The following is a 27,823-nucleotide window of genomic DNA, read 5'->3' on the forward strand; positions in this document are numbered from 1 at the left end:
CACCGAGCCCGCGGTGAGGGGGGGCTGGAAGCGGGGCTGGGCTCGGGGGGTGCTGGGGCTGGTTTTTGGGGGCAATGGGCTGGACGCGGGGTGCTGAGTGCTGAGTGTGGGGCGCTGGGGCTGGTATTTGGGCTGGCAAATGGGGGGGGCTGTGTGCTTGGGTGTGGGGACTGGTAAGGGGAATGGGTGTTGGGGTTGGGTCTGAACTGGGTCGGGGCTGCTGGGGATGGCATTTGGGGGTGAGGGACTGGGCATGGGGTGCTGGGGCTGGTTTTTGGGTGTGAGGGGTTGGGTATGGGGTACTGGGGCTGGCTTTCGGGGAGGAGGGTCTGGGCTGCTGGGGCTGGTTTTGGGGGTGAGGGTCTGGGGTGCTGGGGCTGGTTTGAGGGTGAGAGGCTGGGTGCTGAGCCGGTCCTGTGGCAGGGAGCATCGCAGTGAGTGGATGGCAGCCCCTGGAAGTACAGCAACTGGGCGCCCACCCACCCGCACTATGTCTTCGCCACCTGCACCACCCTCAGCACCTTTGGTGAGACACCTGCACCCCCACCCACCACACTGGGGTCCGTGGGTGCTGGGAGGGTACTGGGAGGGGGCACAGGAGACTGGGGACAATGGCAGGGGCACATGGCACTGGGGACAAAGGGAGGGGGCACAGGGCTATGGGGATAATGGCACTGGGCTCTGGGATGGGTCACAGGGCACTGGGGGCACCCCAGCTGCACCCCTTCATCTGCCAGTACTGAGGCGCCCGGGCGCTGCTGCAGCCCCCCCGCTCCCCACGGCCCCGTGGTGGCCCCTGCCCCTGACCCGGTAAAGCAGAAGTGTCCCGAGGCCGTGTCCGTGTGTGCTAGGAGTGTCTGTGCCCCCCAGCTCTGGGAGGCATTGGGGTGCCCGCCCCACAGCAGACCCTGGGGAAGCCCCTTGAGAGGGCACAGGGAGGGGGCAGCACAGTGAGGTCACCAATATTTATTCCCTGCACACACCCCCCATCCCACCAGCACAGCACTCCCACCCAGTCCAACAGAAAATGGGGTGCTGGGTGCTGGGTGCTGGGCTGGCAGCTGGGGGGTGCGGGACTCAATGGGGCGGCTCGGTGGGGGTCTCGGTGCCAGGGGGGGCTGTGAGGGGGGTGCCAGCCGCCCCCAGATCCTTGGCTCGCCGCCGGCACTCGCGGGCCACCACCACGGGACTGACGAAGGCCACCAGCACCACGGCAATCAGGCCCACGTTCACCTGGGGGGGTGTCAGGGTGTGAGGCTGGGGGCTGGCCCCCCCAATGGGGTGCCCTGGGTCAGCCCCCCGGCTCCCTGGGCTGCGTGCAGGACCCCCATTCCCCGTGGGGCAGGACCCCCGCCCTCCCGGGGCCCAGCACCCTGATCCCACCACGGGGCAGGAACCCCATCCCTCCCCAGAGCGGGACCCCGTTCCCCCGTGGGGCAGGACCCCGTCCCTCCCGGGGGCAGCCGTGGGGCAGACACTCACGTAGAAGGGGTCCCTGCCGAGTGGCCCGCTCACCAGCGTGACACACGGGTACTGCAGCAGGGCCACCAGTGCCGACAGCGCCATGGCCAGCCCGTACAGCTTCCCAAAGTGCTGTGGGGGGAACCTGCCCGGCCCCCTGGTGTCACCACCGTGCCCCGCACCCCCCTGACATCCCCTCAACCCTGCCACCCTGTCCCCTGTCACCCCCCAATCCTGTTCCGTGACTCCCCTCCCAAACTTGCCACCATCCCCTGCCCAGCCACCCCACGTCACCAGCGTGCCCTGCCACCCCGCTAAGAACCTGTCCCCTGACACCCCCCAACCCTGCCACCATCCTCTGCCCCTCACCCCACCACCGTCTCCCCAGCACCCTGACCCCCAGCACCCTGTCCCAACACCACCATGATGACCCTGCCACCATCCCCTGCAACCACCACCTCATCCTCCGCTGCCCTGTCCCCTGCCACCCTGTCCACCGCCACCCTGCCACCAGCACCCTGTCCCCGCACGCGGTGGCCGCAGGACTCACGCGATGGCCAGGAAGGCGGCGTTGCCCCCGTAGAGGAAGGAGCGGCTCAGCACCTGCAGCACGAAGGTGCCGAACTGGATGGGCAGCACCGGCACGGCCGCGCAGACCGAGAACAGCACACACTGCGTCACTGTCACCACCAGCGACAGCACGGACGCGCGCAGGTCAGCCAGCGTCCCCAGGGCTCCTGCGGGCACGGCGGGGTCAGGGCAGGCGGTGGCACCAGCCACAAGCCCCGCTGTGGGCCCGGGGGGGACGGTGGCAGCACGGCTGCTGCCGGGGGACCTGTGGGGTGGGGGGGCCGGTGGGTTACCCTCGGGGCGGGCGGTCTTGCCGCGCTTGTGCCGGTCGAGGATGAGGCCGTTCCATGGGGCGCAGAGCACCCCGCAGAGCTGGGTGACAGCGAAGGCGTTGGTGTAGGTGCTGACTGTGGGGAGAGGGCGTCAGGGCATCCCCCCGGGTGTCCCTGCCATGTCCCCCAGCCCCTGGCTGTCTCCCCCCGAGCCGTGTGTACCCAGATGGGTGTTCCCATGGCCATGTCCCCCACCACCTGACCATATTCCCCCCCACCGTGTGTACCCAGGCGGGTGTCCCCGCAGCCATGTCCCACCCCCCTGCTCTGTCTTCCCAGGGTCACGAATACCCAGGCAGGTGTCCCCATGGCCGTGTCCCCCATGCGCGTACCCAGGCGGGTGTCCCCGCGCGCCAGGTGCTGCAGCAGCGGGTTCAGGGTGCCGATGAAGAGGTAGTGCCGCAGCTGCATGACCGAGAGCCAGACCACGTGCCAGGCGAACAGCGCCGAGCACACACAGGCCCTGAAGGTCACCCTGGGGACGTCCCCAGCACCTGTGCGGGGGTCAGTGGTGGCACCGCCCTGGACACGCCTGCCCAGGCCCCGCCCACTGCCACGCCCCAGCCCCACCCACTGCTGCCCTGGTCACTCCCACCCACTGGGGGCCCCCCATGTCCACCTGCATGGCCACGCCCGTTCATCTGCATAGCCACACCCATCACCTGACCACACCCGTGCGTAGCCACGCCCACCCCCTTCACACCCCCTTTACCTGCATAGCCACACCCATCACCTGACCACACCCCTGTATGGCCACGCCCAGCCCCGGGTCACACCCCCTTCATCTGCATAACCCGGCCCACAGCCCCCCCTGCAGCCACGCCCACCTCTTCCACGTGCCAGTCACCATGGCCACGCCCACTCAAGATGAGCCCCGCCCCCAGATGAGCCCCGCCCCCAGGCGAGCCCCGCCCCGGGGGAAGCCCCGCCCCCAGGCGAGCCCCGCCCTGGCACCTGTGGGGGCACTGGGCTCCAGGGGGGTCTCCTCAGGGCCGGTTTCCTCCGATGGATGCTTCTCCTCGTAGGTGCGGTACACCTGGGACCACCCTGGGCACCGCAGCCTGCAGCACCGCCCGCCCCGTCAGCCCACACCCCATGGGACGGGACCCACAACCACCACAGGGTGGAATCCACCAATCACCGCAGGATGGAGCCCACCGCCACAGGACAGGACCCACCAATCACCATGGGATGGAACCAACCATTGCTGGACGGGACCCACCAGCCACTGCTGGATAGGACCCACCAACCACCGCAGGATGGGACCCACCAACCACCACTGGACAGGACCCACCAATCACCATGGGATGGAACCAACCATTGCTGGACGAGACCCACCAACCACCGCAGGATGGGACCCACCAACCACCGCAGGATGGGACCCACCAACCACCACAGGATGGGACCCACCAACCACCACTGGACGGGACCCACCAACCACCGCAGGATGGGACCCACCAACCACCACAGGATGGGACCCACCAACCACCACTGGACGGGACCCACCAACCACTGCTGGATAGGACCCACCAACCACCGCAGGATGGGACCCACCAACCACCACAGGATGGGACCCACCAACCACCACTGGACGGGACCCACCAACCACTGCTGGATAGGACCCACCAACCACTGCAGGATGGGACCCACCAACCACCACTGGACGGGACCCACCAACCACCGCAGGATGGGACCCACCAACCACCACTGGACAGGACCCACCAACCACCACAGGACGGGACCCACCAACCACTGCTGGATAGGACCCACCAACCACTGCAGGATGGGACCCACCAACCACCACAGGATGGGACCCACCAACCACCACTGGACGGGACCCACCAACCACCACAGGATGGGACCCACCAACCACCGCTGGACGGGACCCACCAACCACCACAGGATGGGACCCACCAACCACCGCTGGACGGGACCCACCAACCACCACAGGATGGGACCCACCAACCACTGCTGGATGGGACCCACCAACCACCACTGGACGGGACCCACCAACCACTGCTGGATGGGACCCACCACCCATGGGAGCGGACCCACCACCACCCATGGCATGGGACCACCAGCCACCACAGGATGGGCACCACTGCCACCCCATGGGACAGACCCCACCCCATGGGACAGACGCCACCCCCTGGGGTGCAGGCAGTGCCCCCTACCCGTAGTCATAGGCGGGGGGCAGCGGGTTGGGGATGCGGGTGCGGGGCATGAGGAACAGGGTGCGCAGCAGGTGCCAGGCACTGCAGGCTGCCATGAAGAAGAACATGGTCCGCAGGGACAGCCCGCGCTCGTACAGCACCTGGGGACGGGGACAGGGACCGACTGCCACCGCGCCACACCGGCCACCCGCCACCACCCCAGACGGGGACACAGCCCTGCCCAGGCCTGGCTGTGTCCCCACGTGTGCCACAGCAGTAACCTAGCTGTGTCCCCAGATGTGCCCCTGCTGTGACCCATCTGTGTCTTCTGGCTGTGTCCCCCACTGTCCCCAGCTCTGTCCCCAGCCCTGCCGGTGGTGCCTGTGCTGGGACAAGGGACACCCAGGACCCTCTCACACACCCACCTTGATGATGAGGAAGACGGCGGACGAGGAGTCGAAGGCCCCGTTGTAGAGGGTGATGATGATGGAGCGGTACTTCCCAAAGAGGTTTCCCACCTGGCACAGAGAGACCCCCCCATGCGCTCAGGGACCCCCAGCAGCGGGCAGGGTGCCCCGGCCACCGGGGGCTCAGGGTGCGGGAAACCCACCTGCGTGTTGGTGAGGATGAGGAGCATGCCGCCCACCGACAGCATGGACATGGCCGGGAAGAGCAGCACCGCCAGCGCTGGGGACACGGGGTTGAGTAGGGACAAGGGTGTCCCCACTGGGTCCCCACAGGGCCGGGGCAGCCGGTGCCCCTGGGGTCTCACCTGGGGTGGAGAAGGCGACGAGCAGGGTCCCACCAGTGTAGAGAGAGCTGGGGACAGTGGTGACACATGGGGATGGGATCCTGGGGTCCGTGGGCACCCCTGCACCCCAGCACTGATGTGGCATCGGCACCCAGCACCCCAATATCTCATGGGTGTCTCACTACCGCCTGGCACCCCTGGGGCCAAGGAACACGGGGACATGGGGGGCCTCTGCGGTGATGGGGTGTCCTGGGGACACTGGGGAGACCTGAGGGCGTAAGAGGGCTGTGGGGGGCTGGATGGGGACACTTGGTGGCACTGGGGGACAGGTGCCAGGGTGGGCTGTGTCCCCCAGTGCCCACAGCCAGCACCCTGGGCTCCATGGGTGCCCCCCTGGCGCAGGCCCTGCCTGCCCCACCCTGCCTCGCTGCCCCGATAACCCCCCTGCTCTCGATGACGTCCCACCCTGTCCCAGCACCCTGACGAACAGCCCTCACCCCCTGCACCCATGGGTGCCCCAGCCCCCTGCCAGCACCGGCCCCCACTTACATGGCGACGAGGCGGGCAACGGTGGTGCCGAAGCGGTCGAAGATGAAGCCGGTGGGGAAGGTCATGAAGTTGTTCATGAAGGAGCCGATGGTGAAGACCAGAGAGAACTCCTCATCCTGCCTGCCGCAGCCTGCAGACACATGGGGACAGCGGGGACACGGGGCAGCACAGGGCGTCAGCACAGTGGGGACACAGGCACAGGGACAGCAGGGACACGGGGCACCGCATGGTATCAGGACAGTGGAGACAGAGGGTGCTGCAGGGGATGGGGAAAAATCGTGACCTGGAGCACTGGGACAGCAGGAACGTGGGGCACCGCAAAAGCTGGGACTGGGGGCACCACAGGTCACCAGGACTGTGGGACATGGGGCACTTCAGGGCATGGGGACGGCAGGGACGCAGGGACTAGGACAGTGGGAATCTGGGCCACGAGAGGCCACCAGCACCATAGGGATACGGGGCACCTCAGGCCACCAGCACCAATCGACACAAGCATGCAGGGGACACAAGGCAGGGTGACGGTGCTGCCAGGGCCACCGCAGGGCTGGGGACAGCAGAGGACGGTGGCCGGGGACAGGGACCGTACTGGGCAGCTGGGTGAGGTTGGAGCCGGGGTTGGTGCGGGTCTGGCACAGCTCTTGGAAGTAGCCCAGGTCCTTGAGGACGAAGACGAGGGAGGCCCAGCCGAAGATGATGCCGCAGAAGCCGCCGCACTCCAGCAGCCCTGAGAGGAGCGTCCCCAGGCGCTTGGCCAACCCCGCGCCCCCCTGTGCCATGTCACCGGCCAGGGGCATCCCTGCCGCGCCTGCAGGGTGACAAATGCCAGGACGTCACACTCCACTTGGCACCCACATGGTGACACCCCCTGCACCCACCTGGCACCCAGAGCGAGGGGTCTGGGGGCACGTGGGTGCACGTGGCTACCCGGGCAAAGGCCACCAAGGTCCCAGCTCTGCCCCTTGTCCCCATCTGCCAGCAGCTGGCACCAGTCCCCTGCGTGCATGGGGGCACAGCAAGGACCCTGCTCGCAGCTGAGCCTGTGCACACGTGAGCATGTGTGCTCACACACGTACACACGTGCACACGTGCTGGCACCCCCCTGCACCCCGACCCCCCCACCCACCTGCACGAGGCCAGGCTCTCCCTGTCACTGTCACTGTCACTGCTGCTGCTGCCGCCGAGTTGGGGCCCTGGCACGGGGTGCACGGGGCGCACACCTGCACTGCACACAGCCGTAGCCCCCGGCACGGCCCCCTCGTTCTCCCCCACCTCCTGGGAGCACCTGTGCCCCCCCAGGGCTGCCGGCAGCTGACAGTGGCTCGGTCCCCCCCGCAACCTCCCTACCTCCCCACGCCAGCCTGTCCCAGGGACCTGCCACCGCCCCCGGCGCCCAGCACGTCCTCCGGGGACCTGGCACGGTCCCTGGAAATGTGGTGTGTCCCGCCGGGGGCCCTGGCACACCCCTTGGGAACCTGGCACGCTCCCTGGGGACACTGGCGGGCTGCCGGACACGCTGACACACCCCCTGGGGACGCTGACACACCCCCTGGGGACACTGATAAGTCTCTCGGGGACCCTTGCATGACTCCTGGGGACGCTGTCACATCTTTGGGACCCTGCACACCCCCCAGGGACCTCATCATGTGCCAGGGGCCCTGTCACACTGCTGGGGACCGTGACATGTCCCCTCGCAACACTCACTCCCTGGGGATCCCACCACTACACTGGGGACTCTGCCACCCTGTTGGGCAGCTGCTGCATCCAGGGGACATCTGGGCACCCCCTCTGTCCCTGTGAACCCCTGACCCACGTGGCTGGGCCCTCCTGTCCCTCAGTGTCACCAGCGCAGCCTGCAGCTGGGCGCCACACATGCCAAGGCCATGTCCCCTGTCACCATCACCCGTGTCCCCCCGTCCCACTCACCCGCAGGCTCTCTGTGCCTGCCCGAGGTCCCCTGTCCCTGTGTCACCGTCCCAGGGCTGTCCCTCTCAGGCTGGTGTAATGGCCGCTAATGAGACCTCATTATAGCAGCAGGCGGGTGAAGATTAACCCGGACGGACCGGGGCCAGGGTGGGGGCTGCGTTATCTTTAGCCGCCCCACGGCGGGGGCACCGGGTCCGCTGGGCAGCCAGGGGACAGCCCTGCCCGGTGCTGCCGGTGACAGCCCACTGCAGTACCCAGGGCACCTCGAGACACCCCACCATGGGTGTCACTGCCCGGGGCACCCGCTGTGGGTGACATTTGCCACCAACCACACTGGTGCGCCCCAGCCACTGCTGGTCTCTCCTGGCCGGACTGGTGACCCCCATGGGGCACAGGAGGGTCCAGGGTGACTCCAGCCCCTCCGGCCGCGCTGGCCCTGCCGTGTCCCCCAGCTCACACAAGCCAGGACCCGGGGGGCAAGTGGGGACAGGAGATGACACCCCGGCCCCGGCAGTGTCCAGCAGGCGTGGGCTGGCTCGGGCCTCGCTCCAGCTCCTCCGGCCTCGTTTGTTTTAATAATTAATGGTCACGAAGGCCAGCTCGATCCTGCCCGGGCTGCCCGGTTCCCAGCCCGGCTGCATGTGGCTTCTCCAGCGGGGCTGGGCGGGGCTGCGGGTCCCTTCCTGTCCCCGTGTCCCCCACGTGGGGTGTGGGTGCCCCACGGGTTCCTTCCTGTCCCCGTGTTCCCGCGTGGGGCGGGGGCGTCCCGTGGGGCAGGGCTGCGGGGCAGGCGGGCAGCGGTGGCACGGGGACTTTGCCCGCGCACGTGTGGCGGGGGACACGTGTGGGGCGGACACACGTGCCCCTGGGGGTGGGCAGCCGTGGGGCGCGGGCGTGGGGGCACCGGGGCACCCTGCAAGGCCCTGGGGTGCTCGGGGGGTGCGGGGAGGAGCCCGCCAGGCAGAGCCCTGCCCCACAGCCCCGGGGCTGACACAGCCCCACGGCCCACCCGCGCCCCCCCCCCCCCATCAGCCCCACGGCCCCGCAGCCCCCGCCCTGCCCGGGACCGCCCGCTGCGCCCCCGGGGCAGCCGGAAGCAGCCGGGCCGCTCCGCGCCGCTCCCGCTCGCTCCTCCCGCCGCATCCCGCCGCATCCCGCCGCATCCCGCCGCCGCTCACCCGCGGCCCCGCCCGGTGCAGCGGGGAGGGACCGGCGTGGCTCCGCGGCCCCGGCTGGGCCCGGCCCGGTGCTGCCGGTGGTCCCGGTGCGGCCGGTGGTCCCGATGCCGCCGGTGCTGCCGTTGCTGCCCGCCCGTCCTCGCGGCGGGCGGGGCGGAGCGGAGCGGCCCGGCTCCGCCTCCCGTGGCGGCGTGGGGGGACGCGGGAGGCGGCTCCGGTGGAGCGGTCCCGGGGGTCACCCCGAGGGTCCGCCCCGGGGGGGCTGTCCCGACTGACGCGCTTCCCCTGGCGTGCCACGGCACTGCCCCCCGTGTGCCCCCCTGTGCCATCCCTGTGCCACCCGTGGGTGTGTCACCCCGCTGCCACCCCGTCCCTGTGGCCCCGTGCGTGTGCCCCCGTGTCACCCCTGTGCCCCCCACGCCTTCTCAAGGTGTTCCAGCTTCTTACCTGATGCCCCAAGAGGTTCTCCAGCTGTGGCCACCCTTGTGCCACCTTTGGGTCAACCTTGGGCCACCCACCGCTGTGTCACCCCAGAGTCATCCCCTGGCCAGGCCTCCCCCTGCCACCCCACGTTGCCCATCTGCCTGTGCTCTGCCAGGCCCTGCCCACATCTCTGCCCGCTCATGCCGGGCCCTGGGCACGTTGTCACCTGCCTGTCCCTGGCACCCGCCTCCCAGCCTGCCCGGCCCGGTGCCCCCCTGCCTCCACCCCACCCGGGGCAACCCCGTCCCTCCCATCGTCCTGCCCTCAGCCGCTCACGTCATGTCCGCTCCTCCATCCTGTCTGTCCTCCCACCACCCCATCCGCCCGTCTGCCTGTCCATCCGTTGGTGCTCGCAGCCACCAATCCCGTCCCCACCCCTCCAGCCAGCTGCTCATCTGCTCAGCCAGCCACCCATCTGTCTGTCCATCACCCATCCATCTGTCCATCATCCATCCATCTGTCCATCACCCATCCACCCCATCTGTCCATCACCCATCCATCTGTCCATCACCCATCTGTCTGTCCGTCATCCATCCATCTGGCCCCCTCCAACCACAACTCCATCCATCCTCGCACTTGTTCAGCCATCTGTCTGTCCCACCACCTATCCAGCTGCCCATCACCTGCACTGCCTGTGTCCTGCCAGCCCTCCTACCCTCACTTGCCCTGCCCTCTGCCCAGCTGTCCATCTGTCCTTCTCTCCAGTTGTCCTTCACCCAGCCATCTGTCCGTCTGTCCTTCTCTCCAGTTGTCACCCACCTGGCCTTCCTTCCACCCATCCCTTCACAGACCCCTCCACCTGTGCCTGCCCACCCTGGGCCCAGCTGGTGGCATCAGGGCCCGTCCCACTGCCTCCCTCCATCCCTGGGTCCCCCCAGGGCAGGTGAGCACAGGCACCCACTGGTGGGTGCATCCCCCCAGGACCCCCAGCAGACCCTACACCCCCCTCCCTCCCCTGGCACAGCTCCCAGGGGGTCCCTGGCCAGGGTAGCCGTGGACCCGGGCTGGGGACGCTTGGGGCACCGGTGCGGGGGGAGCGGATGGCAGCCCCTGAGTCAGCCCCGCGCCACCCACGTCCCCACCCACGACTGCCCGCCGCACCAGCTTGTGGTATTTCGCTTGCCGGGAGCTGCGCCGGAGACGGCGCCGCAAACATGCTGCCGGTGCCAGCTTGTGCCGCCGCAGCCTGGCGCAGCCACGCGTGTCCCCCTCCCCACCTGGGCACCCGCATGGGGCTGCTGCCAGGCTTGTACACCTCCCGTCCCGGCAGCACGGCCCCACGCGAGGGACTTGCTGCTGTCCCGGGTGGGAGCAGCGCAAACGGCACCATGGACAGCGCCGGCGGCCGGAGCACGGACCGCGCTGCGGTCCCGCGTGGGTGTGGGGGCATCCGCTGCGTCCCGCGCCACCGCCTCCCCCCGCGGCCCCAGCCCCGCGGCACCCACCCGTGGGCAGCCCCCGTCGGGGTCCGTGCGGGCCCCACAGCCCCGGCGAGTACCGAGACCGTGGCGGGGAGGGGGAGGTCACAGGTCACCTCCCGCGTGTCCCGCGCTCACGGCAGCCGCCACCGAGCCCCTCGTCCTCAGTGCGGGTCCCCCCGTGGGTCCCGCAGCGCGTCCCCAGCCGGCATCTGCAGCGCATCCCCCTCGCCCCGCCGAGGGTCCTCCGTGGACCCCCCCCCGCGTGGAGCGGGGCGGGCCGGCCCGGGAAGGGTTAAGCGGCGGGGCCGGCGGCGGGGGGCGGAGCGCGGCCGCCCCGGGATAAGGCGCGGCGCGGGGCAGGGCTCAGCCCCACCGGAGCCGCGGGCAGAGCCGTGCCGAGCCCACCCGTGCCCGCAGCCCACCCGTGCCATGCCCCGGGGCGGCTGCTGCTCCCGGCGGCGCGGCGGGGGGGAAGGGGGTGAGCAGCCCCCCCGACACCGGCCATGAGCCCCCGTGCAGCGGGCAGCGCCTGAGCGGCGGCCCCGCCATGCGGCCCCCCACGGCTCGGGACCTGCCCCAAGGTAGGCGTGGGGACGGGCGGGGGCCGGCTGAACCCCGGGGGGCGGAGGGACCCAGGGTGCCAGCCTGGAGAGCACGGTCCCGGCGCGGGGTGCCCCGGGGCTCTCGGGGTGCCCGCGGCAGCGCGGGGTGTGGGTGCCCGCGGGTGCGTGGGTCGCCGGTGCCGCCCCACGGCGCACAGCCCGTCGTGTGAGTGCAGCCCCGGGGCGCCCCAGAGTGCATCCCCCGCGACCAACGGGCTGCCCGGTGCAGCTCAGGGGCGCGCAGCCCGGTGTGGGGGCGCCCCGGGCCCCGCGGGGTGCCTGGTGCCAGCCCAGCCCGACGTGGGGGTGCCCCGCGACCCGTGGGGTGCTCGTTTCAGCTCAGGGACTTGCCGCCCGGCGTGAGGGTGCCCCGGGACGCACAGAGTGCCCGATGCCCCCCTGGGGCGCAGGGCCCGGGGTGTGGGTGCAGCGCCGGCGGACCCAGCGGTGGCCACGGCGTCCTCAGTGCCACCCCAGGACGCACCGCCCGCCGTGGGGGTGCCCCGGGACCGACGGGCTGCCCGGTGCCACCCCAGGCCACACAGCGCGGGGTGTGGGTGCCCCACGACCCACGGGGTACCCGGTGCCACCTCAGGACCCCAGCCCGGCGTGGGGGTGCCCCACGCCACACCCGGTGCACAGTGCGGGCACCGCCGGGCTGCAGCGAGTGCCCGGGTCACCCCGCGGGTGGATGCCGCGTCTTCCGTGGGGTACCCACGAGCAGCGCGCCCGTTCCGTACCAGGACTTTGGGGGGGGGGGAAGGAGAGATGGGTGGGGGGGATGCTGGCATAGGAGGAAAAAAAAAAAGATGCCCGGGAACCGGTGACTTCAGCTCCCAACTGAGTCAGCCCGCGGCGAGGGGGAGTGACAGATGGGACGCGGGTGGAGGGCGCACGCCGGCACGGGGCGCCGGGGGAGGGGGGCGGCGCTGAGCAGCTGCGCCGGACGCCTTCGTGGGTGGGTGGGGGTGTGTCCCCCCCTTCCGTGGCGAACCAGGGGAGGGGAGGGGGCGGAGGCCCCCCCGGTGCACGTCCGGGGGGGCGTACCCCCCCCCTCCCCTCCCCCGGTACCGGCGGCTGGGAGCATCCACGCATCCCCGGGCGTGGGGCCAGGCCGCCGGGCTGAATTATGGATGAAGCTCTCGGGTTGCAGCCGGGGTGGGGGGAGCGGATTGGACACGGCGGGGTGGGGGATGGGTGAAGTAGCGGCGCTGAAACACCCGGAGCGGCGGCGGCGCGTGCCACCGGGAGAGCGTCAGCCCGCGCCCACGCGTGCCCCGCCCCGCACGTGGCCGCGGCACGCGCGCACGTGGCACCGCCCCGAACGGGGGGGGTACGGCACCCCCCGGGTGTGGGAAGGGGTCCCGGGGGAGCGTGGCCCCGTGGGGTGGCCAAGGGACTTGTGGGGGTCCCAGGGGACCGTGACCCCAGGGGCTGAGCACAGATCCGGAACAGCACAGTCCCACGGGGCAGGTACTTTTTGGGGTACCCAGCCCTGTGAGGTGGGCATGGTGCTGTGGGGCAGCATGGCCCTGGGGGGGTCTTTAGGGAGCAAAGCCCTGTGGGGCTGCTATGGGCCTGGGGGGCTCCCAGGGGACCGTGGCCACATGGTGGGTCATCGTCCTGAGGGGCTCCTGAGGAACCATGGCCCCTTGGGTGCTCATGGCCTTGGGGTTCTCCTGAGGCGCTGTGGCCACGTGGGTGGGCACAGCCCTGGGGGCTCCTTGGGGTGCAGTTCCCAGGGCTCCCCGGGAGCTGCCGGGGAGGACCCTGTGGGCGGTGGGCGCGCAGGGCGGGCCGGGGCGGCGCCCCAGATGACGCCCCACGCTGACGCCCCACTGTGCCCGCAGGCGGGCGCCTGGCGGCCCTGCTGCTGGCGGCGCTGGTGTGGGTGCCCGGCGGGACGCCTGCCTGCCCCGCACTCTGCACCTGCTACGTCTCGCCGCCCACCGTCAGCTGCCAGGCCAACAACTTCTCCTCGGTGCCCGCGGGGCTCCCGCCCGGCGCCCGCCGCCTCTTCCTGCAGAACAACGTCATCGGGGCGCTGCGGGCGGGCACCTTCGGGCCCAGTACCGTCACCCTCTGGCTCTACTCCAACAACATCTCCTCCATCCAGCCGGGCACCTTCCGACACCTGCCCGCCCTGGAGGAGCTCGACCTGGGTGACAACCCCCACCTGCGCGTCCTGGCCCCCGACACCTTCCACGGCCTCCGGCGCCTCCAGGCCCTGCACCTGTACCGGTGCCAGCTGGCCAGCCTGCCCAGCGCCATCTTCCGCGGCCTCCACAGCCTCCAGTACCTCTACCTGCAGGAGAACGGGCTGCTCTACCTACAGGTCTGCCATGGCCAGGGGCTGCCCTGGCCCTGTGGGACGTGGGACAGAGTGATGGCCATGGGGCAGGGACATGGGTGCCACCAGCAGGGCAGGGGCACAGGACGGGGCTCTTGGTGATAGGCATGGGACAGGGTGTCGGGTGATGTCCGTGGAGCAGGGACATGGGTGATTCCTGTGGGACAGGGTGGTGGGTGACACCCAAGGAGCACAGGCACAGGACAGGGGGGTGGTGGTGACACCCAGGGAGCACGGACACAGGACAGGGCGATGCTCGCAGAACAGGGTCCCAGGGAAGGGTGACGTGTGGCGCCTGCAATACAAGGACGCGGGGCAGAGCTCCAGGTGACATCCACCGTGCAGGGACACAGGGCAGGGCTGGGGGCTCCCCAGGGGGCTGCACACCCCATACCCACTCCCTTCTCCCCCGCGCTGCAGGACGATCTCTTTGCCGACCTGGCCAACCTGAGCCACCTCTTCCTGCACGGGAACCGCGTGCGGGCGCTGTCGGAGGGCGTCTTCCGCGGGCTGCCCAGCCTGGACCGCCTGCTGCTGCACGCCAACCGCCTGGTTGCCATCCACCGCCGCGCCTTCCGCGGGCTGGCGCGCCTCACCATCCTCTACCTGTTCAACAACAGCCTGGTGGCCCTGCCCGGGGACCCGCTGGCCGCGCTGCCCGCGCTGCAGTTCCTGCGCCTCAACGCCAACCCCTGGGCCTGCGACTGCCGCGCGCGCCCGCTCTGGGGCTGGTTCCGCCGCACCCGTGTCTCCAGCTCCCCCGTGCCCTGCGCCAGCCCCCCGCACCGCCGCGGCACCGACCTGCGCCACCTGCGCCCCCGCGACTTCGATGCCTGCCCTGAGGAGGATGAAGAGGAGGAGGAGGGTGGCGATGGCGGGGTGGTGGCGGTGATGGGCACCCCTGGGCGAGCGCTGGGCCGCCCCGGCACCCTCCCGGCCGCGCCGCCCTCCGCCTTCTACCGCGACGGGCTCCCCCCCCACGACCTGCGGGGACCCCAGCCCCGGCCGCCCCCCCCGTCCCGCGACTCCCGCGGCCCGCCTGGGGATGCCCGCTGCCCCCGGGCACCCTGCGCCCCCACGGCTGCTGCCGCCCCCCACCGGCCCCACATCCTCCTGCCCCTCCTGGGTCTGCTCCTGCCCCAGCTCTGAGCCCTCCCGGCACCCCAGGGGGGTCCGGGCTCCTGGGGTGCCTCTGCCCCCTTCTCCCCAGGGGGAGCCCCTGGAACTGTGGGGGGCGGCTGGGGTGCAGCAGCAGGATGCAGAGGGGTCCCCCCCATCCTAAGCAGGAAAAACCCCCAACAGGAACTGAACGGTGGGAAATTATTTATTAAAAATTGTCTTATTTTGGGAGAGCGGGGCCTGGCTACTGCAGGTGGGGGTGGGGAGGGCAGCCGCCTTTCCAGGTCAGCGCCTACTCCTGCTGAAATATTGATGGCGCCGGCACGGCCGCTGCACCAGCAGCTGGAGGGCAGTGATGCGTGCACAGCCGCTGCAGGACGGACGGATGGGGGATGGACAGACAACCCCACGGCACTGCGCCCTGAGCCTTCGTGGGGTGCTGGCCCCGCGGGCGGATGGTGGATGTCATGGGAGCCGTGGGACCACAGAGCCACCACTCACACTGTCACCCGCACCCTGCGCAGCCTGACCCACTTCCCAGCAGGCGCAGATGCACACACAGAGCCTGCACTGCCGGCTGCAGACAGACGGATGCTGCCAACCCATGGCCTGGGTCCCTTTGGGTGGGTGTCACCCCAGGGGTGTCCTTCACCCCTCCTGTGCTGGTGCAGCTCTCTGGGTGTCCCCAGCCCTCCACTGTCCCTCCCCAGGTGTCTCAGGGTGTCCCTGCATGGTCCTTGTCCAGGCGTGGGTGTCCATCCCCAGGAGTTCCTCCCCAGCTGTCCCTCTGTGAGTGTCCCTGTCTGTGTGTCCCCAACCAGGGCTGGGTGTCTCAGAGTGTCCCTGTCCCTCTCTGTCTGCTCCAGGGCTATGTCCCTGTGCGGGGTCTCCCCCGGCTGCCCCCCTGGCTGGCAGACAGGGAGGGGCAGAGCCCCGTCCCCACCCTGCAGGGGATTACGAGGGGCTCAGCCCAGCTCTGCCTAATCCGGGGATTACAAGGGCTGGGCCTGGCCAGAGGACAGGGGGGCCACCCAGGGGTGCCCCCCTCAAGGACACAGCATGTGGCAGGTGGGGACATCAAGGGGGGGGCTCCCCAACAGCATCCACCAGCACCGCTGGGTTCGATGTGTCCCCCAACATGTCACCACGGGGTGGCTTTGGGGGTCGAGGGAAGCAAACCAGCTAGCCCAAGGGCTCCAGTTTATTGGGGTGACGGGAGGGGGGCCGGGGGCTCAGGCAGTGCCCGTGCCCTGCTGCATGCGCTTGAGCAGCTCCTCGTCCTGCAGCGACAGCTCCGTCAGCTTCTTGCCCATCCTCTCGTGCACCTCCAGGTACTTGGCCACGCAGCGGTCCAGGCACACGCTCTCCCCCTTCGACAGCTCCGCGTCCTTGTAGTGGGGGGGGACGCACTTTCGGTGACACGCCTGCGTCATCCTGCATGGCACCCGCACCGTCAGCCCCTCGCTGGCCCTGGCGCACAACTCCAGCACCCCAACGCCGCCTGGACCCCGGTGTCACCAGCACGCCCAGAACCCCCCAATGTCCCCCACCCTCAGGCACCCCCAGTGGCCCCCATTTTCCAGGCACCTCCTGGAAACCCCAAGCACCCCCCAACACCCCTCCAGCCCCAGCACCCCCGGGTCCTCCCGCGCCCCAGACACCCCCAGTGCCCCCCCAGCCACGGGCACCCCCAGTGCCTGCAGCACCCCAACACTCCGCCATCCCCGGGCACTCCCAGCGTCACCCCAGTGCCCCCAGCACCCCCAGGTCCGAGCACCTCCCCAGTGCCCCCAGCACCCCCGTGTCCCCACTCCCCCCGCCACCCCCCGCGCCGCCGCCCCCGCTGCTCCCCGGCCGGCCGCACCGGTTGTACATGTCGGCCATCATGTCAACCTCCAGCTCGGCCGCCAGCTGCTGTGCCCGCAGCGGGTCCATGGCTGCCGGGCCCGGCCCGGCCCGGCCCCGTTCGGTTCGGCTCGGCCCGGGACCCCGCGGCGGCTCCCGGCAGGAAGCACGTGGGCGCCGCGCTTCCGCCCACCCGCAGAACCGCCCCACCCCGCCGTCGGCTTCGGCCAATAGAAGCCAGGAGAGTGAGCGAGCAGGAGAGCGTCCCCAAAGCTGATAGGGCGTTGCGGGAGGGGGCGTGGCAACGCCAGCAGCCAAAGAGAAGAGAGGCGGCGGTGAGGGGGAAAGGCGCGCGCTTTGCCAGTCCTTTGCCAGGTAGGGGGCGGGGCCAATGCCGGTCACCGCTCCCGGGCCGGTTCGGGGGCACCGCGGGCTCCGTGTCCCCCCGTCCCCGCCCGGCCTGTCACCGTGTGACCCACGTCCCCGTGTGTCTGTGCTCCCATGTCCCCTGATGTCCCCTGATGTCCCTTGATGTCCCTTGATGTCCCCCGTGTGTCGGTGTCCCCCATGTGACTGTGACCCCCTGTATCACCCCGATGTCCCCCGCGTGTCTGTGTTCCCCACACCCCCCGTGTGTCTGTGACCCCTCCATGTCCCCTAATGTTCCCAGTGTGTCTGTGTCCCCCACGTGTCTGTGCCCCCAAGTGTCCCTCTCCGGGATACTCGCGTCCCCGTGTGGCCCTGTGGGCTGCTTTGGGGTGTCCCCGCTGTCCGGGTGGGAGTGTCGGTGTGCCCCCCTCCCCAACTGTGTCCGTGTGTCCGTTCCCGACCGGCCCCGTGTCCCCCCCGCCTGCCCGCCCCGGCCCCTCCCCGTGCCCCACGCGTGCCCCCGGCCCCGCGGGTGGGCGGTGAGTGAAGGCGGCACCTGCCCCCCGGTAAAAATAGCCCCGGGGCGGGCGGGGCCGGTGAGCTCAGCGGGCGGCGGGAGCGGGAGCGGCCCGGAGGGTACGGGGCGAGGGGAACCGGGGGATCGGGGACAGGAGGGGGAATGTGGGGGGGTGGGGAGGGGGGCTTGGAGGGCCGGGAGGGGACAAGGGGGGCGGGAGGCGGTATGGGAGGCGGTGTGCGGGTGGGGGGGTGTGGAGGGAGTATGGGAGGGTCGGGAGGGGAGTGGGGGCGTTGGGATAGGACACGTGGGGTCGGGAGGGGGAATGGGGGGGTCGGGAGGAGGAATTGGAGGGGTAGGAATGGGGAATAAGGGATCGGGATGGGACACGGGGGTTGGAAGGGGGACATGGCGGGGCCGGAGTGGGACAAGGTGGGTTGAGAGGCAGAATGGAGGGTGGAATGGGGTAAGGGGAGGACTGGGACTGGGGTTGGGCATGAGGCACCGGGGGCAGGAATGGGGGTGCAGAGATGGGACACGGGGGGTTGGGATGGGGCATGGGGGTACTGGGAATGGGGGAGCAAGAGGGGAATGAGGGGACTGGTATGAGGCATGGGAAGGCTGGAGGACGTGGCGGGGGGGTGGGCTGAGTTATCGGGGTGTCGGGATGTCGCATGGGGGAGTCCGGATGTGGAATGGGGCCTGAGCAGGGTCAACGAGGCTGCCCAGGGTGGGGGAATGGGGGGGGCAGTGCTCGGGGGGCATGGGGACAGGGGCGGAGTGGGGGAAGCCGGGCTGGGGAGCTATGGGGGGCACAGGCATGCGGAGGGGGCACGAGGGGGCGCCCAGTGACAGCCCTGACACCCTGCAGCAGTGACCGCAGCAGCATGGAGCCCCAGGGAGAGGCTGACACCCCCACCCTGGAGACCCCCACCCCTGACAGCCCGAGCTCGGAGACCCCCACCCTGGACACCCCCACTCCGGACATCCCCAGCTCGGAGACCCACACCCCCGACACCCCCACCCCGGACACCGCCACCTCGGAGACCCCTACCCCGGGCAGCCCGACCCCCGGCACCCCCACCTCGGACACCCCTCCTCCCTCCGCCGCGGGGCCAGGGGCCGGAGGGCCGGGGGGGCGCAGCCAGGAGGCGGCAGCTCCACATGGCGGGAGGGACCCCCGGGCAGCGGGGGATGATGGGGGTGACGGGCAGGGGACAGGGGCAGCAGAGGACACAGGGGGTGACACTGGGGCAGCAGGGGACTTGAGGGGTGACAGCAGGGAAGCAGGGGACGTGGGGGGTGACAGTGGAGTAGCAGGGGACACAAGGGGTGACACTGAGGGAGTGGGGGACGTGGGGGGTGACACTGGGGCAGCAGGAGATAAAGGGGGTGACACTGGGGGAGCGGAGGATGTGGGGGGTGACACTGGGGCAGCAGGAGATAAAGGGGGTGACACTGGGGGAGCGGAGGATGTGGGGGGTGACACTGGGGCAGCAGGAGATAAAGGGGGTGACACTGGGGGAGCGGAGGATGGGGGTGACACTGGGGCAGCAGGAGATAAAGGGGGTGACTCTGGGGGAGCGGGGGAGGCAAAGGATGACACCGGCGAAGGGGCTGCAGGGGATGCCAGGCACGATGCAGGGGCAGAAGCACCGAAGGGGGCCGGGGATGACACCGGCGGCACAGGTGGTGACACCGGCGGCACAGGTGGTGCCGGGCGTGCTGCCGGGGGCGATGCCGGGGCAGAGGCAGCCGGGGGGGTCGGGGGGCCGGCGGCGGGGGGGGCGCGGGAGGCGGCTGGGCCGGGGCCGGCAGCAGCGGGAACAACCCGGGGCCGGCAGGTGAGAGGGGGCACGGGGGGGACAGGGAGCGGCAGGGTGGGGGACAGGTGTGGTAGGGTTGGGGACAGGGGTGACAGCGCCAGGGGCCGGGTGACAGTGCCAGGGATAGGGTGACAGTACAAGGGACAGGGGTGCCATTGCCCATGCGGGCAGTGCCAGGGAGCAGGTGACAGTGCCAGGGACAGGGGTGACATTGTCAGGGCCTGTGGCGGCACCCGTGCCGGCCGTGCCACCCCGGCTGTGCCCGCAGGAGCCCGCCTGGCTGCAGGACGAGGAGGATGAGCTGTGGCCCGAGTTCCCCTCCTGCTCGTCCCCCGGGGAGGCCACCAGCCCCACGTCTCCGCTGTCTCCCACGTCCCCCGTGTCCCCCACATCCCCGGCGTCCCCCACGTCCCCCACAGGTAAGGGCTGTGCTGGGCAGGGTGGGCAAGTGGGGCCCTGGGATGGTGCCCCAGGGATGCCTCCCATTTGGGATCCCATGGGTGCCCGGAGAGGACGTGGGTGGCCCCACCCCGGGGCTGCCCTTCCCACCCTGCTGACCCCTCCTCTCCCTTGCAGCCGACACCACCGAGGGGCCGGGGGGCGGTGAGAGGTGAGTATGAGCAGGGAGGCACAGCCCCCCGGCTGCCCCACGGCCACCGGCACCGGGGCTGCCCCATAGCTCTGCTCCACTGCGGGCACCCACGGCCCCCTGTCCCAGGCTGGCACCCCACAGCCCCCTGCCCCAGCCTGGCACCCCACAGCCTGTGTCCCCCCGCGGGCACCCCCGTACCCCACAGCCCCAAGCCCCACGGGTGGCCACAGCACTGCCCTCACCCCTACCCACGGGGCCACCCCTGTGCCCGCAGGGGTGCACCGCCGGGGGGGGCGCGGGGCCGGGCGCCCCCCGGGACGGCAGGGCCGAGGCCGAGGCTGGAGGGGGCCAGGGAGCGGCCACGGGTGAGCGCCCGGGCACAGGGGCGCAGCGCCATCCTGGAGAAGTTCGGAGGGTGAGAGGGGCCGGGGCCGGTGGGGTACGGGGCGGCAATGGGGGTATTGGGGGGACTGGGGGCACGGGGGGACTGAGGGGCCATGGGACAGTAGGGTATCGGGGGGCAGTGGGGGGCACTGGGGGACTCGGGGGCAGTGGGGGGGCACTGGGGTGCTGTGGGGTACACGGGGCAGTGGGGGTGTTGGGGGGACTCAGGGCAGTGGGGTCACTGCGGGGCTGTGGGGCCACTGCGGGGCTGTGGGGCACTGGGGACCCCGGGGCGGCCGCCACGGGTAAATGGGCTAACGGGGGACACCTGGGCAAGGATGAGCCAATGGGGCGGTGCCTGGGGGCACAGATGGACCAATGGGGATGGTCCCGGCGCAGGGACTGGCTAATGGGAAGTCGTCTTGGGGAGGGTGGGGCCGAGGGGGAGCCACCTGGCGGGTAGTGAGGGCCGGGGGTGCGGGGTGTCCCACGGCACCCGGCACCGCCCGCAGCGCAGCCACGGGCCCGGCCCCGCACCTGAAGCGGGCGGGGGGCACGGCCGCGGTGAAGGCGATGCTGCTGGAGTGGTGCCGCGCCCGGACCCGCGGGTACCAGGTGAGAGCCGGGCTGGGGGCCGTGGGGCGGCCGGGGGCGCCGTGGGGCAGCCTGACCCCGTCCCTCGTCCCCCACGGCAGCACGTGGACGTGCAGAACTTCTCGGGGAGCTGGGGCAGCGGCCTGGCCTTCTGCGCGCTGCTGCACAGCTTCTTCCCCGACGCCTTCGAGTACAGCAGCCTGGAGCCTGGCGCCCGCCGGCACAACTTCGCCCTGGCCTTCGCCACTGCCGAGTGAGAGCAGCCCCGGCCCCCGCCCCTGGCCCCGGCCGGGTGGCCCCGGGTGACATCGCTGTCCCTGCAGGGAGCGGGCGGGCTGCGCCCCGCTGCTGGAGGTGGAGGACATGGTGCGGCTGCCGGTGCCCGATGCCAAGTGCGTGTACACGTACCTGCAGGAGCTGTACCGCTGCCTGGTGGCCAAGGGGCTGGTGAAGACCAAGAAGCGCTGAGGGGGGTCGCCCATGGCCCCCACCTGTGCCACCCCCCCTTTCACTCCCCAGCAGTAAAGGCTTGTGGTGCCAGGCTGCAGTGGCCACATCTGTCATGGGAGACACGTGGGCAGGGGGATGTTTGCACCAAACAAGTGTTGGGGGGGTCGCACAAGCTGGCACTGGGGTGGGCACAGCCCCGCTGCCACCGCAGAGGGGACAAGCAGGCAGGGCAGCCCCCCCCAGGGCCGGCACACAGCGGGCAGCACCTCCCCAGTGCCCCCACCATCCCAATGAGGCATCATGGTACCAAAGCAAGAGTAGATTTTTTTAATTTATGTACAGGGTGGGGTGGCCCCTGTAGGGTGCCAGGACCCCCGCACTGTGCCAGGCTGAGCCCCCATGCCCCAGCGCCAACGTGGGGGTGATGCCAGGGCCAGCCCAGCTGGCGCAGAGAGGGAGGGTGAAGCCAGGGTGCCCCTGGGCACCCTCAGGTTTGGGGGGCTCAGGGGTCCGGTCGCTGCTCAGCATGGCGGCGGGTGTGTTCCTCTGCCCGGCGCCGGAAAACCTCGGGCTGCTCCTGGAGCTCACGGGCCAGATCCGGCCGCAGCACCCGCTGGGGGTCCGGGCTGTCCAGCAGCAGCAGCAGGTCCTGCAGCACTGCGGGCATGGGGGGGTCAGGGCGGGCAGCCCCTCCTGCCGTGCCCCTTCCCCATCCCCCAGGTGCCACCTTGGACGGCGCGGGTGGAGGGCACCCAGTGCTGGCTGGAGGTGAGGGGCTGGCAGACGTGGCCGTTGGTATCCACGCTGGGATGGTAGATGCGGGTGCAGAGGGTGGTGTGGGGAGGCTCCAGCGGATGGTGGGGGGAAAAGGTCAGCTCGAAGCGGAAGGCGCCTGCGTTGTACGGGGGGTTGTTCTGCCGCGGGAAGGGGGACATCTCAGTCCCCCCTGCTGCAGCGTCCATGGGTGGACCCTGTCCCAGCCCTGATACCCAGTGCCCCCCATGGAGACTCCCCCGCAGCCTGAGCCCCCAGGAGGGGAATCCCCACCCAGTGCTCCCAGCAGAGGATTCCAGGTTCCCCACGCAGTGTCCCAAGGGGGACCCTCCCCAATGTTGCTCTGATAGCGACACTCACTCAATGCCCCCAGGAAACCCCCTTAGTCCCCCACTGCTCTTAGCGGACGCCCTGTGCCCCAAGGGGCCCATCTTCCCTCCAGGTCCCCCGTGCCCCATAGTGCTCCCAAGCCCTCAAAGGACGGGCCCGCCCCGGGTCCCCCGTGTTCCCCCACGGGAACCCCGCACCCCGGCCCCTCGCCCGCCGGAGGAGCCCCACCCCATACCCCCAGCCCAGGGACGCCCCGTGCCCCGGGTGCCCCGGTCCCCACGCACGGGCAGCAGGAGCCCCGTCCAGCGCAGCACGTCCCCGTCCCGCCGCCGCAGGTCGCGGGCCCCGCCCCAGCGCCGCACCTCGTCCAGCTCCTGCAGGGGGCGGCGAGTGGGCGGGGGCGCCCGGGACACGCCCTCGTGGGCGGGGTTACCCACCCGAAGACACGCCTCCGTGGGCGGAGCCCCGCCGGGAACACGCCCCTGGGCGGGCCCATCGCCAAGCCACGCCCCATCACGGCGCCATCCGCGCCGGGGAAACGAAACCGGAGCGAGGCGACCGGCGGGGGCGGCGGCACCCCGCGCACCGGCGCACCCGCACCGGCACCCCGCGCACCGGCACCCCCTGCACCGGCACCCCCGCACCCGCAGCGGCACCCCGCGCACCGGCACCGGCACCCCCTGCACCGGCACCCCCTGCACCGGCACCCCGCGCACCGGCATCCCCACACCCGCACCGGCACCCCCTGCACCGGCACCCCGCGCACCGGCACCCCCGCACCCGCACCGGCACCCCCTGCACCGGCACCCCCTGCACCCGCACCCCGCGCACCGGCATCCCCACACCGATAGCCCCGCACCGGTACCCCCCATGCCCCAGCACACCGGTACCGGCACTACTCGCACTCGCAACCCCAGCACCCCTGCACCGGTACCATGCGCACCTCGGTACCGGCTCCCCCGCCACCCCGATACCAACGCCTCCCGCACGCCGGTAGCGGGACCCCGGACCCTGTGACCGCCGCCCCTCGGCCACCCCCCGCCCCGGTGCTGGCACTTCTCGGCGCTGACACCAGGATCTCCCGGCACCGCCACGGCCCCGCACCCCCGGTCCGGCCCCCGGGTGCCGATACGGGGGTACGGCCGCTGCCGGCCCCGGTACCCCCCGGTGTCCCCCGGTGCCACTGCCCACCTTGACGATCCTCGCGGCCATGGCTGTCGGTGCCCAGTGCCGCTGGGCGGGGCAAGATGCTGGAGCCCCGCCCCGAGCACGGAGTGGGCAGCGGGGGCAGGCGGAGCCCCCCCGGCTGATTTACGGGAAGCGCTGGCAGCCGCCCGCCGCTGTCCTTAATCGTTAACCAGGCAGGGCCGGGTCCCGCCAGCTCCCTCTGCCCGCCCGGACACACGGGGACCCGACCCGCCGGCACCCAGGTGGGCCTGGGCTGCTGCCCCCCAGCCCACCCCGGGGTGTCAGACCGGCGGTGCGGGGTGCCGGGAGTGGGGCGGGTGGTGGGCGCCTGTCAAGCCCTTGACCCGCTTGCCCACCAGGATGCCCACTGTGACGCACTGGCTGCCCCTGGTGTGGCTGGTGGCCACAGCCACGGCCACCGTCACCCTGGTAAGTGTGTCCCAGAGACCTGGGCTCCCTACACCCGGCTGCCCCCATGTCCACTCTCCCCTGGGTCCCCCGCCTGGGTGCCTCTGTCCCTGCTCACCCTGGTCCCGTGCTCAGGTGCCCACTCCAGAGGCCCCTCGCCGTGAGGTGAAGCTGCTCAGACAGCACCCGACGCTGCCGGTGCCTCCCCATCCTGCCCCAGAGCCGGCATGGGATGCAGGGGCACCTGTCCTGCCTCTGCCCAGCCCCCCTGCCCACCCCGAGGACCTGCCTGCCTTGGACGCCCCTCTGAACACCACGGACCCCCCCGGCCCCACGGCACCTGAGGAAGCAGCTGAGGAGTCGGGCACCAGGGTCAACGGGACCATGGCAGCACCTGCACCCCCCACCACCCAGGGCCCCCCAGGCACCAGCGTCCCGCCGTGCCCCGAGGATGAGGAGCCGGACGAGGCCTGTGGGACACCCACGGGGGAGCAGCGGGCGGCCGTGGCTGAGGCGCTGGGCACCTTCGCCCTCCGCTTCTACCAGCACATGGCAGAGGCTGCTCAGCCCGATGCCAACCTGCTCTTCTCCCCCATCAATGTGGCCATGGGGCTCTCACACCTGCTGCTGGGTGAGGGGCTGCCGGTGGCACCAGCACCGCCATGGGCTCTGCCATGGGCTCTGCCCTCACCCCTGGCCCCTTGGCCGTGCCAGCCGGAGCAGCGGCTGCACCACAGGACTCGCTGAACTCCCCTGTGCCCACAGGCACCCGTGGTGAGACCCGTGAGCGCCTGGCTGCCGTGCTGGCGTACCCACCGGGGCTGTCCTGCGTGCACGGCGCCCTGCGGCAGCTTGCCAACGCGCCCGGCTTCTTCTCTGCTGCGCAGATCTTCCACAACCCAGGTGAGGCAGCGGCCCAGGTATGGCGGGGCTGGCAGTGCCAGTGGGGCTGATGCCGGCTGTGCCACCGGGCAGAGCTGCACCTCCGGCCCCGCTTCCTCAACGCTTCGTGGCACCTGTACGGCGCCCGCCCGAGTGCCCTGAGTGGCAACGAGAGCCTGGACCTGCTGCACGTCAACGAGTGGGTGCGAAGGGCCAGCCGGGGGCTGCTGCCCGGACTCCTGCCCGTGCTGCCCCCCCAGCCCCAGCTGCTGCTGCTCAGCGCCGTCCACCTGCACGGTACGGCCCCGCCGTGGGACCTGCCCCGGGACCCGCTCGGGGGACATGGCTCAGGGATCTGTTCTCGAGCTTGGCCTCAAGATCTGCCCCAGGATCCATCATGGGGCCGAGCCCACAGCCCCTCGTCCCCCGTGTCCCCCTGTCCCCCGCAGCCGGTGTTGTGTCCCCGCAGCCACCTGGCGCACGCCGCTGGAGGCCAAGCAGACGGTGCCGCTGCCCTTCCTGCGCCCCGGGCACCCGCCCCGCCTGGTGCCCACCATGACCAGCAAGAAGTACCCAGTGGGCTCCTTCACTGACCCCCGCCTGCAGGTCCAGGTACCCAGTGGGACCCGCTGCTGGCGCAGGGGACAGGCTGTGATGTCACTGCGGTGGCACTGGGGGGGGTGCTGGGCTGTGACATCATTCCTCTGGCCCTGAGGGGGCTGTGGGTCTGTGAGGTCACTGCGGCGGCGCTGAGGAGGTGTTGGGCTGTGATGTCACTCCCATGGAACTCGGGAAGGATGCCAGGCTGTGACCTCACCGGGGGATGCCAAGGCTGTGATGTCACTCTCCTGGCACTGAAGGGGATGCCAGGCTGTGACGTGATTCCCCTGGCGCTGGGGGGGATGCCAGGCTGTGGGGTCACCGCGGTGGTACTGGGGAGTGCCAGGCTGTGGGGTCACCGCGGTGGCACTAAGGGTCCATCTGGTAGGTGGGGCGGCTGGAGCTGAGTGGGGGGCTGAGCCTGGTGGTGCTGGTGCCGCGGGGGCCCCTGGGGACGCTGGGGACCCTGGAGCAGGCGCTGGACCCCACCACCTTCCTGGGGCTGCTGCGGCGGGCAGCCCAGACCCCACCCCGGGCCACCGCCCTGGCCCTGCCCCGCCTGCGCCTTGACCTGGCCCTGGACGTGGTGGCCCTGGTCCATGACATGGGTAAGGCCACCGACCCCCCGTGTCACTCCTGGGGCTGGGTGGGCTGAGTCATGTCACATCCCGTGCAAGTGACGTGCAATGATGTCACTCCCTGCGGGATGTCACTGTCCCCTCCCCAGTCCCTGTGCAGGTCCCTTTCCCCAGTGTCCCCTATGTCGCCGGTGTTCACTGGTGTCCTCGTGCCTTTGTTGTCCCCAGGGTCCCCCAGTGCCCCCGTGTCCCTGGTGTCCCCCATGTCCCCAGTGCCCCTGACATACCCCACTGCCCTCAGTGCCCATAATGTCCCCAGTGTCTCCTAGGGTCCCCACATTACCCTGCTGTCTCTGGTGCCCCCAGTGGCCCCGATATCCCCCATCTCCCCGGTGTCCCCCATGTCCCTTTGTGTCCCCCAGTGCCCCACATTGCCCCCTTGTTCCTGTTGTCCCCAGTGTCCCTGGTGTGCCCCTACTGCCCTCCATGTCCCCAGTGTCCCCAAAGCCCCTCGTGCCTCCTCTGCACTCATATCCCTGTTGTCCCTCTGTCCATCCCCGTGTCCCTGTGTCCTGGGTGCCGCAGACTTTGGGCTATTTCTGGACGCGGAGCTGTGCGGGCTGGTGCGGGGACCGGCGGTGGTGGTGGATGCCGCGCGGCACCGCGCGGTGCTGTCGCTGGACGAGGCCGGCGTGGAGGCGGCAGGTGCCATGGCCACCTCGGTGGCCCGCACGGTGTTGCTGCTGGAGGCCCTGCGCCCCTTCCTCTTCGTCCTCTGGCACGACGCCAGTGACGTCCCCCTCTTCATGGGCCGCCTGAGCGACCCTCAGCCCTGAGCCTGAGCCCCAAACCCTGCCTGTGCCCCAAACCCTGCCTGTGCCCCAAACTCTGCCTGCCCTCCCCCCTCTTCCCCTCTCCCTCCTTCCCTCCCTGTCTCTCCCTGCCTTGTCCCTTCTTCCCTTCCTCTCTCCCTCCCTCCCTCTTCCCATCCCTCCTCTCTCCTGCCCTCATCCATCCTTCGTTTCCCTCCCTCCATCCCTTGTCCCTCTCTCCTTCCTCTCCTCCCTCCCTCCCTCTCTCCTTTCCCTCCGTCCCACTCTCCTTCCACCCCCCTCCAGCCCCCACCCTTCCCTCTCTCCACACTCCCTCACCCATCCTTCCCCTCTTCCTCTTCTCCCTCCTTCTTTCCTTCCCTCCTCCCATCCCTCCCTGTCCCTCCTTCCCTCCCTCCACTTCTCCATCTCTCCCTCCCTCCTTCCCCACCTCCCCCATCTCTCCACCCCTCCCTTCACCACCCACCTCCATTCCCTCCCCATCTCCCGCCCGTCACTCCCCCCGCCCCACAGGTCCCCGCCTCCCCACTCCCCCCGTGCCTCAGTTTCCCTCTCAGCTAAGGCCTCAATAAATGCCCTGACCACTGCGCGGCTCTGGCGTGTGGGGAGGGGACAGCCCGGGTGCTGGGGACACGTTGGGGCCCCGGCTGTGTGCCAGGCGTCACCCCAGGGTGCCAGGGCTGAGCCGGGGAGGTGGCGGCGTCGCAGGCAGGTGACACTCAGCACCTTCCTAAAAAGAAGCCTTTATTGCCCTGGAAAAC

At 70.8% G+C, this 27,823-nt stretch overlaps 6 protein-coding genes across 8 annotated transcripts; 3 read left to right on the top strand and 3 right to left on the bottom strand.

The window, feature by feature from the left end:
* Window positions 1-951: 951 nt before the first annotated feature.
* Window positions 952-9,057, bottom strand: SLC43A3 (solute carrier family 43 member 3). 3 transcript variants are annotated; one of them, XM_065635863.1, is made up of 13 exons: window positions 8,918-9,057; window positions 6,403-6,621; window positions 5,817-5,946; window positions 5,289-5,335; window positions 5,127-5,203; window positions 4,942-5,034; window positions 4,538-4,677; window positions 3,318-3,424; window positions 2,696-2,857; window positions 2,325-2,438; window positions 2,012-2,198; window positions 1,516-1,606; window positions 952-1,233 (listed from the first exon to the last, which is right to left on the bottom strand). In XM_065635863.1, the coding sequence occupies exons 2-13, from the start codon at window positions 6,608-6,610 to the stop codon at window positions 1,078-1,080; spliced, it is 1,512 nt and encodes a 503-aa protein (XP_065491935.1). In that variant the 5' UTR covers window positions 6,611-6,621; window positions 8,918-9,057; the 3' UTR covers window positions 952-1,077. The 3 variants fall into 3 exon arrangements, with proteins under 3 accessions (XP_065491935.1, XP_065491933.1, XP_065491934.1); XM_065635861.1 differs by having other exon boundaries at window positions 1,483-1,606; XM_065635862.1 differs by lacking the exon at window positions 8,918-9,057 and adding an exon at window positions 7,740-7,832 and having other exon boundaries at window positions 1,483-1,606.
* Window positions 9,058-11,161: 2,104 nt separating this feature from the next.
* RTN4RL2 (reticulon 4 receptor like 2) lies at window positions 11,162-15,123 on the top strand. The gene is made up of 3 exons (XM_065636720.1): window positions 11,162-11,402; window positions 13,274-13,758; window positions 14,194-15,123. The coding sequence occupies exons 1-3, from the start codon at window positions 11,369-11,371 to the stop codon at window positions 14,920-14,922; spliced, it is 1,248 nt and encodes a 415-aa protein (XP_065492792.1). The 5' UTR covers window positions 11,162-11,368; the 3' UTR covers window positions 14,923-15,123.
* Window positions 15,124-16,079: 956 nt separating this feature from the next.
* TIMM10 (translocase of inner mitochondrial membrane 10) lies at window positions 16,080-16,920 on the bottom strand. The gene is made up of 2 exons (XM_065636722.1): window positions 16,757-16,920; window positions 16,080-16,326 (listed from the first exon to the last, which is right to left on the bottom strand). The coding sequence occupies exons 1-2, from the start codon at window positions 16,825-16,827 to the stop codon at window positions 16,125-16,127; spliced, it is 273 nt and encodes a 90-aa protein (XP_065492794.1). The 5' UTR covers window positions 16,828-16,920; the 3' UTR covers window positions 16,080-16,124.
* A 2,116-nt stretch (window positions 16,921-19,036) lies between these two features.
* SMTNL1 (smoothelin like 1) lies at window positions 19,037-21,562 on the top strand. Its single transcript, XM_065636917.1, has 8 exons — window positions 19,037-19,135; window positions 19,222-19,467; window positions 19,718-19,868; window positions 20,026-20,059; window positions 20,316-20,456; window positions 20,938-21,040; window positions 21,121-21,272; window positions 21,343-21,562. The coding sequence occupies exons 1-8, from the start codon at window positions 19,037-19,039 to the stop codon at window positions 21,485-21,487; spliced, it is 1,071 nt and encodes a 356-aa protein (XP_065492989.1). The 3' UTR covers window positions 21,488-21,562.
* Window positions 21,563-21,780: 218 nt separating this feature from the next.
* UBE2L6 (ubiquitin conjugating enzyme E2 L6) lies at window positions 21,781-23,825 on the bottom strand. The gene is made up of 4 exons (XM_065636378.1): window positions 23,765-23,825; window positions 22,858-22,947; window positions 22,197-22,383; window positions 21,781-22,126 (listed from the first exon to the last, which is right to left on the bottom strand). Exons 1-4 carry the CDS (start codon window positions 23,783-23,785, stop codon window positions 21,972-21,974), a joined length of 453 nt encoding a protein of 150 aa, XP_065492450.1. The 5' UTR covers window positions 23,786-23,825; the 3' UTR covers window positions 21,781-21,971.
* Window positions 23,826-23,958: 133 nt separating this feature from the next.
* On the top strand, window positions 23,959-27,484 carry SERPING1 (serpin family G member 1). Its single transcript, XM_065636377.1, has 8 exons — window positions 23,959-24,003; window positions 24,121-24,190; window positions 24,305-24,800; window positions 24,935-25,072; window positions 25,145-25,348; window positions 25,521-25,663; window positions 26,040-26,259; window positions 26,815-27,484. The coding sequence occupies exons 2-8, from the start codon at window positions 24,122-24,124 to the stop codon at window positions 27,063-27,065; spliced, it is 1,521 nt and encodes a 506-aa protein (XP_065492449.1). The 5' UTR covers window positions 23,959-24,003; window position 24,121; the 3' UTR covers window positions 27,066-27,484.
* The last annotated feature ends 339 nt before the right edge of the window (window positions 27,485-27,823 follow it).

This window comes from Caloenas nicobarica, chromosome 5 (assembly GCF_036013445.1).
Source record: "Caloenas nicobarica isolate bCalNic1 chromosome 5, bCalNic1.hap1, whole genome shotgun sequence".
Classification (NCBI taxonomy): domain Eukaryota; kingdom Metazoa; phylum Chordata; class Aves; order Columbiformes; family Columbidae; genus Caloenas; species Caloenas nicobarica.